Here is a 12,653-nt window from a genome sequence, read left to right as displayed (position 1 = left end):
AGCTGAAAGACCTCCTGATACAAACAACCGATTGGCTCCACACGTGTCTATTGTTCTTTTGTGCCCCACTCCTCTGATGCTTGAACTACAGTGGTCTACATATCACTATGTTTCCGGATCTTCTCTTTTGCTCTTACTTTTTCTGCCAGGCTGGAGGGACGGTGGGAGGGGTGACGTGAGAGAAGGACTCTTTTCAATATGAAAGCATTTAATTCTCTTCAAGACACATGAGGCTTTGTCATGCTTCTGCACAGAGGAATATCTAGACACTTTACCAGCCTCATCTCCTTTACCGGATGAAGTCGTAAACTCAAAAAGGCCACTGCCTCCTCCCCATAACCCATCTAGTAGCAAATATTAAGGTTTACAGAAATACTTAATTGCCATATTTTCTTCTAAATTCATTAAGGTCTGGAACAAGCAACTGTAAACGAAAATTAAATTCACTACGCAGAATTCTGTGTAGCAGCAATGGTAAGCTGGAAAATATCTGTCCATGCTAGATAATCTGTTGAATTGGAAATATAGGACTGAATTTTAAATTTGCTACAGAAACAAACTAGGGCATGGTTTTTCAAACTTGTTTGATCATAAGAATTTTGGTGGATGCTCATTAAAACGTGGGTTCCATTCCAGACCTTCAGGCCCTGGAGAAACTTAGGAGAAAAAATGGGAAACACTGCACTGCGTGAGGGTTCCAGTGGTTCGTCAGCAAGCATTTGCCGCTTGGACTCTGGGGTAACCCATATCAGGAGGCCACGCTGAAAAGCATTTTTGTTCTTTCCCTACCTGCCCTTCTTCCAAGAAACATTGTGCCACACACTGTTATATGCTGAGAAAACAAAGGTAAGCAATAATTCTCACTGAAGTCCCAAAGAGGATAAACAATTAAACACGGTATATTAAGTGCTAAAATAGAGGTAGTACAGGATACTATGCACTCAGAGGGGAGGAAACACCTTGTTCGAGTATTTAAGGCAAATTTGACATCTGCAACGGAGAGGTTATTCCGCATAGAAGTAGGAATAAAGACCCAGGGGTTTAAGGAAACCTGGTGTTTTCTGAGGATTGTTAAATGTCTGGCATGGCTGAAGCTCAGGGTCAAGTTGGAGAAAGCAGGGTAGATGAGACTGGAGAGTCAGATTATGAACGGCCTTACAGGCTACGGTGAAGAAGCTGGACTTAGTCCTTAGGCAACGGGGAGCTATTGGGAAGGAACCTGGATGTCCCCAGCTCTTCGTATAAAACGATTTTATACTACAACTTGACAAGAATGCCATCAGACCCGAGTTTGACTTTGTTCTGAGCTAATATTCTATGTGGTCAGTTTCGAGCTGTGTTAATCGAGTGGAGACTGTTGTCAGCTGGGATCTTAGCCAGACGTGCAGTGCAGAGCACAGGGCTGCTGTGGTGGATGCAGACAGCTCAGCCCACGACAGCATTCCTGTAAACTCAGATTCTCGGGAACTATTTGCAAATCAAAGTTCTACACTCTCAGAAGACTGAATAATTGACGGATAACTTCAACAGTATCTTTGGAGAGAGCCCCTCCTACTGCGTCTAGTACAGCTCCTGCCACCCAGCACTGCTCAGGAGATGCTTGTGACACTGAGTCGAGTCTGCCTGGTTTCACCGCTTCCAGAGAAGCGGGGGCAACCACTTTCTCCTGCAGTTTACTCTCTGGTTAAATAGCCTCAGTCACTAGCAACTTCTACTTTATGATAAGCAGGCGTCTTTCTGATTTAAGCAAGGTCTTTCGGATTAGCCAACACAATATTATACTATCATGTCTCCTCCTGTTCACCTTGTAGGTTTCTTCAGTCTTTCCTTAAAACAGACCCTCTCTTCTGCTGGGTCTCCATTCTCCTACATGCATTCCAATTTGTCCATGTTACCTCTTAAAAAAATGTCATTACCAGAAACAGGTATGACATTTCTTTTACTACTCCTTGCCTCCTGCTACTCTGGATGCAATTCTTAAAAGATGAACTTATCATGAAAGGGCCTCGTCAGGAGCTTTTCTGGTTAACATTATCTTAAAATACACACGAAAGGAACATCCATAAAACAGAGAGTAAAAATGGCCTTAAAAAGCAGCTAGTGTTAAGCCAGACACGGACTCACTGTTTGACGGAATGCTGACATTTAACATCATAATGAAAACTGATATGCTGTCAAGATTCCCAGACATCTTTTTTTGTGGAAAACATAAGAACCTAGAACAGTGAGAGGAACAGAGCAGAGGCTCAATTTTTGTGGAATGAATAAAGTAGAAGGCCACATACCATGAGCAAAAGGAATTATCTTTAGTTTGGGGATCTCAAATTTGTCCCACTCAAAGGGCTTCTAGTCTTGATGAAATGTAGGCACTTAGGCAGGGTAAGCTGACAAGTCTCTGTTCCTTAATGGAGTGTGACAGGAGGGGAGACAGGAAGTAGTCAAAGAAAAGCATGAGACCTGTAAGTAAGGCCATTGCCATTGTCCCTCACATGACGCTGACTTCATATAGGGGCTCTGGTTTCTCGGCAGAAAGATGGATGTACACTAAGATATATTATTCTACATGGATGTGGTGGGGGTGGGAAGGAAAGAAATGTTTCAGGACAAGATCACCCTGGGGCTTCAGCATCAACAGGACACTTTCTGGGCCGATGTCACAAGTTGCTTCCCCTCTGACAATCTACTCTAGGGCTTGCCACTGTGGACGAACCCAGATGTTCCTCCCCCCTCCACTTTGTTCCCCTCATCACACAAGTTTAGTCTCTGAAGATTCTTCTTTCCTCAAAAAATATTTTAAACAAATGTAAGTAGAAGATGTTTTAGATGAGAACAATTGCTGACGTACGGTCAGTCAAATCTAGCTATTAATCCTTGAACAGCTGGATGAAAATTCAGCCCTGAGTTTGAATCCCATGAGAGGTAAGTCACCTTGGGAGTGGGTGGAGGAGAGCAAAGGACACTGCTTCTATGTGTGTGTGTCTGCACGCACGTGTGCCTGTGCGTGTGTGCATACAGCCAAAGGTTCACTGGCATAAGCAACTCAAGAATTCAACAGTTTCTCCCAAAGGGAAGGAGATAGATTCAGTAACTCATGATCTGGCATGCTATCCCATTTGGAGAAATAATTTCAATTCTACATTGATTTCTTTGATAGACTGACTTATTATGCAAAAATATACAGTATTACTTTTCTAACTACTGATCAGAAAGACCAAGCAATACTCACACCCACTGCTTATTTTAATGTCAAATGTTTATTTCTATGCCATAGTTGCCTCAGCACAATTTGCAAAAGAAAGGAATCCAAAAAAAAGAAATTTTTTTTGTCAGGATATTTTCTCTGCAGTTATAAGAAAGAAAATAAATACACCTTAGTACCAGAATTACCATTTCTTTCCCATCATTCCAATACGTTGCACCTAAATATTTTCCTTGGATGTCATTGTTTTTAGGATGGAAAAATATCCACAGGAAAAAAAATGCTTGTATTGATTAAATTTGGGATAGGCTTTGTCAGAGAATATATCTAGAACATCTTTGTTTTGGTACACTATATCACTAATTGTCATACCCTTATTATTTAATATAACAGGCATACTTTATTACATAAACAAAGTGCACTAGAAATGAACAATGTTAGGAACAGACTGAAATGGGGTGTATCTTACACCTTCGGTGACTGGGTATTAGCTGAAGCGCAGGGATACAAATTCCCTATTGGTACAAATGCAACTCTCTCCGGGAGGAAAATGCAGGCAGTAGCTTAGAGTTTTTGCGTTAGCAGATAGGGCATCGCATGTAACTGAAACAACCTGATAACCAATCGGTGGGTTTTCAAGAAAAAGGAATGCTCTGGTTTCTGAACTGGCTCCCACATTCAAGGGAGCTGGAAGAGGGCATTTGCTCTTTAAATAGATTTCTCTTGTGTGATTTGAGACACAAATCCACCGAGATTCTTACAGCAGAAGTAGGCACCACACCTTGGATCACAGGCCCTCAGAGAAGCCTGTGACAGCGAGCCTGATGCGCGGCGGTGGGCCCAGCACCTCGAAGACGCCAGGGCGGTGGTGCCCATAAATCCCTTCAGCAGACTCAGTGAAAGGATGAGAGCTCTGTAAGTTCATGCACATTTATTGAGTAGTAATATAAAATGCTTTTTCTCTGTCATTGTTACAAGTGCATGCTTTGATTGCCAACATTTCAGAAGTCAAATTACAAAGGCAAGGCTTTAGGCTGTAGTGAATTACCTGGGCACTTATACAGTTGTTAAAAAATATGAAGGGACTTCCGCTGTTGTTTTCAGAATGAACCAGTTGTAACCCGTAACTGAGATACAAAGGGAAAAAAGTGAAAGAAAAGTACATGTTTTGTGGCACATGACAGAACAGAACAAAATAACTAAACTGTTATGACATTAACAGTTACCATGCATTTAGAGTTCCACATGTAACTACAAACTTATTTAAATTTCACAAGGTCTGCTAACATGCTAACCATCTATATGTGCACTGACAAGCTTATGTTAAAAACTTTTAAGAATACTCTCCCCTTCAGATTTTTTCAAAGCTTTTTTGATTACAAAATTTCAAAGGCATTAAGCATTTTAGAGAATATAAAGTACGCCAGTATACATACATTTCCTGTATATGTCAGACCACTAAGCGCGTTACAGTCCCATAGAGGCCGATACAGCCATTTTTTTTCCTTAAAAAACATGCATAGGCAGATTTTTTTTTTTTACAGAATATAGATGCTTTATCACTGTACTTAATATGGTGTTTTGTTCACTATACTTAAAAATGCACCACTCATAAATATTTAATTCAGCAAGCCACAACCAAGACTTGATTTATCAACAAAAACCTCTAAATATAAACAGCAAAAAAAGATAGATGTAATTAATTCCAGTTTTTTTTTTTAAACTTAAAGAAAAGAAAAGATACTCACTGCCAAATTAATAAGAGAATGTTATATGGAAAGAAGGGCATTCAAGCACACTAAAGTAACCTGAGGTAAGCATAATCTGTACAAAATTAAACTGTCCTTTTTGGCATTTTAACAAATTTGCAACATTCTTTTTTTTTCTTTTTCTGTTTTTTTTTTTAAGACTGCCTAATTCATTTTATAGCCATTGTCTGACAAGAGTAGCAAAACATTATCAATAAATAGTCCTTATGTAGTTTGTACATCGTTTTGTTAAAAATGTTTGCTGTCATCCATTTTTAGTGCTGCGACTGTAAACGTACAATAGAGTAAGAAATTAGACAAAGTTTTCGTGTCCAGTAACATAATAAAAGACCTTTCATTAACCTATCTAGAAGTCCCCAATGCAGTAGGAAAACATGTTCATTCCCCTAACATTGCAGTATATACTAGCATTAGCTTTCTTTTTAAAATTTTTTTCCTATAAGCATTTTTAAAAGGCATACCCCAAAGAGGTGTTTAATCACCACTCCCACCAAAATATAGTTTATTCTCTCTCTCCCTCTTTTTTAATGATAGTGTAAACTGAATCCGATTCCTGGCCCCAGAGCAAACAAGCTACCGTCAGAGGCAAGAACATCCAACTGCTGATATGCAGCAATCCCCAGCACGCCCTGCAGCTCAAAAAAAAAAAAATGAAGAGGATGTGGTCACTGGATATTGCTGCTATTGCTGCCATTGCTGTCCGTGCCGTTAGTCTCTGAGGTGAGCGCCTTGTTGATGGAGTTAAGGTTGGCATCCGAGGGCATGGCGTCTCTGCGAGGTGGCATCCTCTCGTTAATTCGGTCCAAACCCTTGGCCTCCTCGAAGCTAGTGATCTTATGTTGTGGTGAAAATCCTTTGATAGCTAAACAGAAAATCATTAAAAAAGAAAACTCGGGTTAGCCAGAGGAAGACGAAGGGCACAGCTGTGGCATCAGGTGAGGTTAGAGACTTCGCAGTGAGAAAGGGAGTCCTTTAGTAGAGAACAAAGTGACGGGACCTGAACACAACACAACAGACTCCTTACCATACCCGAAGATAACCAAAAGGTTCAAAAACAGCCAATGTCTCTTGCCAACCAAAATGTCCTCTTCAAGCTAGTAAGATATAAACATTTCTCCTGTCTTCATGAAAGTTTAGATCAACGAAATGCGAAGTGGATATGTAAGCAGGAAAATTACTATCAGGGACAGGTCTCCAGACCCAGTATCAACTGGCACATCATCAGCATGATTACTGCATCGAACGCCCTCACTTAGACTGGAACGTACCCCGCTTTCTCTACTCCACTGTGCCAGTAACAGCAAATCCAGTGGCGTCACTGAGGCAGGTAGACTTAAAGACCCAGCCAAGAGCTTAGAGCAGAAGCTGAAAGGAGCTACAAAAGGAGTTCATTTGGGCCATTTCCATGGCACCTCAGAAACCCAGAAAAACTGTCTTGGCAAACAACTCAATGGTGATGAAAAAAATTATAAACTCCTGCTCCTCCACTCAACTTTAGAAGCATGTGGAGTGGGTGACAAGGTAAGAGAAACTCGGAAAAATGAAGACCAGATCACTAAGGAGAAAAAGTCTGTCTGCTCTTCAGCAGCGAACAGGTCAAACTGATGTTCGCCTGGTAGCCAGTGCTGCCTACACCAAAGAAAAACTCTTTCTCCGCAGGTCAATGCAGATGTAAGTGATGGGTCAAGAATAACAAGGGGACAACACCTTCCACAACTTTGAGTAAAAATGAATAGGACTGGTTCGGGCCGTATTCGATGAGAATATGGAATTCTCAAAGAGGGAGCATTGATATTTGAGTTTTTTTGGTAATCCTTAGTGTTTTCCAGAGATAGATAAGGCAGTTGTGCAAGAAACCTAGTAACTTCTTCAATGAGGACCAACCAGTGAGCTGAAAGTCAAGTACATGAATGGGAAATCAATGACACCAGTTTGCTTTACTCCCTGTGGATTGCAAGCGAGATATTGAAGCACCAATCATCAGCGCTGATTTGGGCTGCATCTCCATGGCTGATTAAGGACAATTTCATGGTACCTTTATCCTCCTCACCTTATTTGGGAAAAAAAGGAAAGCAGTTTTGAGCTGAAACTTTGCCAGCCACTCCTACACAATGTGCAGTGCCTTTCATTAGTATGGATGAGATTCTTAAAAGATATACACAGTTGCTTCCAAACACATTAAACGAAGAGAAGTAGTTTGTTCCACCTCTGCATTTTAAAGGTGAGCATCACGGTGATTAGTCAACTGTGAGAGGAAGAAGATGGGGAAAGACCAAGGCCCAAAGCAAAGCTTCTTAATTCTTCTCTAATTTAGTAATACATTGCAAAATAATAGAGCTGTCGAATGAGCACCCACCCTGAAAACTAAATTATTTTGAGGGGCAAAATAATGGCACGAAGTGGTACCATATTCTTTTTCTACACTACTGTGAATATCATTTCATCATAATTAATGAACATAAAAAGTTTGTCATCACAATAATTGATGAAGCAATTTTATCAATTTAAATGGTAAAAGTGGAATCTCTAGGTTGTAAAAGCCAATAGGGTGGGAGCATGGAAATTCAAAATCTAGCTAGAACAATGGATGTCTGGAATGGGGCTCCATTTCTAATCATTTTTGTCTATACTGGTATAGAAGAATGTGCTCTGCTGTAGTTGCTGGTCAGACAATGGGTATTAGCAATTTACATTGGTGGTATACTTAACACAACACAGAGTCACAGAAACCACAGAAAACAGCCAAACTATCAACAAGAATGCACACTGCAGATTAGAATTTGCCAAGAGGAATAGAGAATTCCCACATAAATAGCAGTTTACTCACTGCTATTTAGGAAGCAGTTGTATTTTCTCTTACAGTTCTATCATTCCCTACTATATCCAAATCACGACAAAGTAGAGAGTCTAAAGTGGCACTTTTTACATCATATCAAAGGACCGTAGGCACACAATTTTGGGAAAAATAAAGTTATCTTGCAAGAACAAAATACAACTGAAGAATTTTGTTTTAAAGGGGAACTTCAAATTATTCTTTTTAAAATTTCCAGAGGGTATGGTATGTATAATGCTAAAAACTATTTGGATAAGCAATTCTCTTATAACTATACATTTAAAAAGCACTCAATTCAAAAGTACTTGCTAAAGGGTCCACTCTCTCATCCTGGAGCAGTGCTAGGCCAGGGTGGGTGACAACACTTCTCAGCTTCCCCTGCAGCGCCCAGCACAGAGCCTGGCGCAAAGCAGGCCTTCAGCAAACGTTAATCAATTGAGTGATGCCTCGGCATCCACTCGGCATGTCACTGGCCACTTCCATGGCCACATCGCGGTGCTAACTGTCCTACAGATGCCAGTGGGTTCAAATTTGATAAGACTCGCAGAACTGTTTATCTCATCCACAGCTGTCTCCTGTTGGAATATTTTTTAGAGACATAAATTAATGTCGAACTACAACAAAGCACTATTCAAATGAACTTTTTTTTTCTTGCTAGAAACTTCTGAAGACTAGAATTAATACAGCTATTTTTATTCTCTCCTTTTCAGTGCTGACAGAAAGTGATTTGAGGGAGGGACATGGTTCAGCTCAAAGAATATTGTTTTATGTGTTATTTGTCAAAACAGCTGCCATAACCCCCACCCCACATCATTCAAGATATAGAATCCTTTTGTTTTCTGTGATTATACTAGGTTCACTGTATACAAAGTCAAACATAGCTTTAAGGGAAAAAAACAAACAAACAAACCATAAAAGGACATTTTCCCCTTTAAAGCAAGAACATTTCGGTTAATACTGAGCCACAACTGTTAGCCCAACACCCACACACTCTGTACAAGCTACAGCAAAAAAAAAAAAAAAAAAAAAAAAATACACCCAGCAGAGCCCTTGTCTGTTGCAGGTACAACAGAAAGGGGACTGGCCAAATTACCTTCATCAGCCTCAATAGCCTCAACAGTAGCTGAAGAGAAGAAAGGGGGTGCAAAATGAATGAGAAAAATGAGCAGAGGATTTTAACTCTAAGAACAAATCAGTGACGATCAGGGAGCTAGGAGATTAATGTTCCTGTAAGTGCTGGATTCTGGCACAGACAACAAAACAGAAATGCTAAAAAGAAAGAAAAGACACAACGAAAATGATAAGTTTATTTTATGTATGAGCTGGATGCACCTGAATGAACTGCTTTGGTTTTTGCTCCCTAAATAGGTGATAAAATGATTAACCCTTTAGGAAAGGCTTTAGGAACGTTTTGTGTTTTACTTGGATTGAATTGATAAGGGACTAGGTCCATCTAAAACGTGCATCTGACTCCCACAAAGTACGATAAAACCACTACTCTGCTTGCTGCTCTATAGTTTTAAAATGCCAGACAAAATGGCAGAACTTGTCAGTGGGATAATTCACACTAACGATTTCCTAATGCCATGGAAAAGCAAGGGGGTGCAGATTTAGAGAAGGAATAAAATCAGTGTGTCAGCTGATACTGCACGTGACTCTTTAAAGACAAACTCCATGTTAGAGAGGAGAGGGAGAGAGGAAAAAGGCAAGGAAGGGAGAGAGATGATTGGGACTTCTTTTGCGAGGCAACCCTATTTAGAATTAGTTTTCCTTACTGCAATACCATTTTTGGAAACAAAATTCTTGAAATGTTACAATCAAGTGGGAACATGCCAGTAGCAGCAATAATTCTATCAGCAGTTTAAAGAAAAAAAAGTCTGAATACTGAAATCTCAGCAGATTTCAGGGGCAAAACCTAAAAATCCCATTGCTTTATCAGCAATTTTAAAAATAAGGCTAGGGTCTATATTTTCACTATACAGGTGTATGAGTCTTTCTATATTATGGCTGGTGGATATTTCCCTAATTAAGTGCTAAAATGAGAAACTTCTCTGTAATGCCAAAATCTTTAATATTAAAATTCTACTCCTTGGCTTTAATTTGCGTATTTCTTATAATTTAAGGTTTTAAAACTAGAGCAACTGCCATATGTGCACTATAATTCACTTACAGTGCATTCTAGATTCCTATGATAAAAATATAGAACGGTTATCACCACTGAGAAGAGCTAAACAGTAAGTAGTTTCCCCTTTTTCACAAATTGAAGGGTATCAGACAAGGAATTTTGAAAATGTTTTAATGTATACGGTTTAAAATATACACTAAGTTTTCCAATTCTCAGGACTAATGAGATTCCAATCGTATTTTGTTATGTGTGCATGTTTGTGTGAGTTCAACACAGAATAACAGAAACCAATGAACTTAAAGGAACAGAAAAGGAAACTGAATAACCTAAGTTAAAACACGGGTGAAATCCTGAAAACCAAATAAAGAACTGTAAGAACTGAAATAACAAGTTTAAAAGTAAAGAACAAACCTGGACCCACACCAGCACCGACACAAGTAGAAACACGTGCTACCCGTCACCGAGCGCGTCCCAGGCTGCAGGCGCCTGGGGCTGCCAGACCCGCGCGGCTGCAGTCAGCGGGGGCCCTTTGTGCGCACGCGCACTCCACTTACGTCAGGGTTTTGAGAGCGTATTTACTTTGGTGGGAAAAATTTCGTTTTTTTTTTTAAAGTTACTAAATTAATTTTTAGCTATAAATTAAAGGGGGAATTTACCTCAATACTATATATTTTCCTACCGTCATTTAGAAATTTTTGTCTTATTGTGGAAATTCAAAGACTGATTTTGGAGTAAATTCTCACGAAAATAAAGAAAATTATAGTGATGCTGCTAGGATGTGACCACTCAGCAGTACCATATTCATGAAGTCGGACATTACTTTCTATAGAGAGAGAGGTGTGTCTAAATAGTGTAACCATAATAATAGTGGAATCTTTTAAATTGAGAAACAGAAAAAAGAAAACACAAAAAAATCCAGGAAAATAAATGAGAGGCTGAGATTGTTTTGAAATATTATAGCATATTTTTGTTTTCATTTTTTTCTGTCAAGGTCTAATCTAAAAGCAAAATTTCCAAAATGTATTGTTAAAATTGGACTCTAATGATAATATTAGTTGGAATAAATAACAAAACAAAAGTAACAAAAGTAAATGAGTCTAGAGTCCTGTGCTGTCCAGTATGGTAGCCACTAGCTACATGTGGCTATTTAAATCAAATTAATGAAAATTAGATAAAATAAAACATTCAGTTTCTCAGGTGAACTCTATTTCAAGTCCTCGACAGCCAGAGGTTGCCAGTGGCTTCTGTGAGGATATAGAAATTTCCATCATTAGAAGAAGTTCTACGGGACAGCACGTAGCCAGAAAGCTACAAATTTTAATACAAAACCTTGATCTCAAAGGAAATATTTTCATTCTTTCTAAAAAATAAAATATGGTTCTTCTCAAGTCTCATGTTTTAGATGCATAAATCAGAGAAAAGATGCATATGACTCAATTTCTATTCAAGTGGATAATGAAATCACCCTTTTTATATTCTCCACTAAATTCTAGGCTTAGGGATGTATATTTACGTGTGTGACTTTATTTCACCAATCAAGTAGAAGACTAGTACATTTAGTAAACATGTAATTAAAAAGTTGTTTTTAGCACCTGATTGGCTCAAAGCCGTCAAACCTGTTGTGCACGTCGGTTGGCACCTAAGCGAGCTGTCCTATGGGAGGCCTGCACCTGCGGGTCCACAGACACGAGGGGACAGGCCACAGTCCCAGGGGAGGGGCTGCCACGGCGGCTCTGGGCTGCGGCCCTCCCTGCTCCGAGGGGGCTCTGGGCTGCGGCCCTCCCTGCTCCGAGGGGGCTCTGGGCTGCGGCCCTCCCTGCTCCGAGGGGGCTCTGGGCTGCGGCCCTCCCTGCTCCGAGAGGGCTCTGGGTGATGGCCCTCCCTGCTCCGAGGGGGCTCTGGGTGACGGCCCTCCCTGCTCCGAGGGGGCTCTGAGTGACGGCCCTCCCTGCTCCGAGGGGGCTGAGGGGGCTGTGGGTGACGGCCCTCCCTGCTCCGAGGGGGCTCTGGGCTGCGGCCCTCCCTGCTCCAAGGGGGCTGAGGGGGCTGTGGGCGACGGCCCTCCCTGCTCCGAGGGGGCTCTGGGCTGCGGCCCTCCCTGCTCCGAGGGGGCTCTGGGTGATGGCCCTCCCTGCTCCGAGGGGGCTCTGGGCTGGCGGCCCTCCCTGCTCCGAGGGGGCTCTGGGTGACGGCCCTCCCTGCTCCGAGGGGGCTCTGAGTGACGGCCCTCCCTGCTCCGAGGGGGCTGAGGGGGCTGTGGGCGACGACCCTCCCTGCTCCGAGGGGGCTGTGGGCGACGGCCCTCCCTGCTCCGAGGGCGCTGTGGGTGACTGCCCTCCCTGCTCCGAGGGGGCAGAGGGGGTTGTGGGCTGCGGCCCTCCCTGCTCCGAGGGATCTCTGGGCTGTGGCCCTCCCTGCTCCAAGGGGGCTGAGGGGGCTGTGGGCGACGGCCCTCCCTGCTCCGAGGGGGCTCTGGGCTGCGGCCCTCCCTGCTCCGAGGGGGCTGAGGGGGCTGTGGGTGGCGGCCCTCCCTGCTCCGAGGGGGCTTAGCGGGCTGTGGGTGGCGGCCCTCCCCGCCCGCGGGGTTGGGCAGCAGTGGCCCGCGCTTACCGCTCTGCAGCGTCTGCTTGCCTCCGGAGAGCACGCCGCTGGGCAGCATGCCGGTGGGCGTGAGGCCCTTCAGCGTCAGCACGCTCTCGCTCTCCTCCCTGCGAAGGCAAAGCAGTG

General features: G+C 42.3%; 1 protein-coding gene across 17 annotated transcripts in view; it reads right to left on the bottom strand.

Moving 5' to 3' along the window:
- Positions 1-3,235: 3,235 nt before the first annotated feature.
- The window catches only part of PPP3CA (protein phosphatase 3 catalytic subunit alpha), a 287,898-nt gene continuing 278,480 nt past the window's right edge, over positions 3,236-12,653 (bottom strand). For 10 of the 17 annotated variants that reach the window (XM_070614181.1, XM_008522336.2, XM_070614183.1 and 7 more), the window contains 2 exons: positions 12,537-12,634; positions 3,236-5,830 (listed from right to left, as the gene is read on the bottom strand). In XM_070614181.1, coding sequence (XP_070470282.1) covers positions 5,634-5,830; positions 12,537-12,634 — 295 coding nt within the window. In that variant the 3' untranslated portion in view covers positions 3,236-5,633. Of the gene's footprint in view, positions 5,831-8,894; positions 8,925-12,536; positions 12,635-12,653 lie in introns of all 17 variants that reach the window. The other 7 variants (XM_070614175.1, XM_008522335.2, XM_070614177.1 and 4 more) reach the window with 1 other exon arrangement.

Source organism: Equus przewalskii, chromosome 3 (assembly GCF_037783145.1).
Source record: "Equus przewalskii isolate Varuska chromosome 3, EquPr2, whole genome shotgun sequence".
Taxonomy (NCBI): Eukaryota; Metazoa; Chordata; class Mammalia; order Perissodactyla; family Equidae; genus Equus; species Equus przewalskii.
The sequence above is the reverse complement of the archived record's forward strand: the minus strand, read 5'-3'. Positions and strand labels throughout refer to the sequence as shown.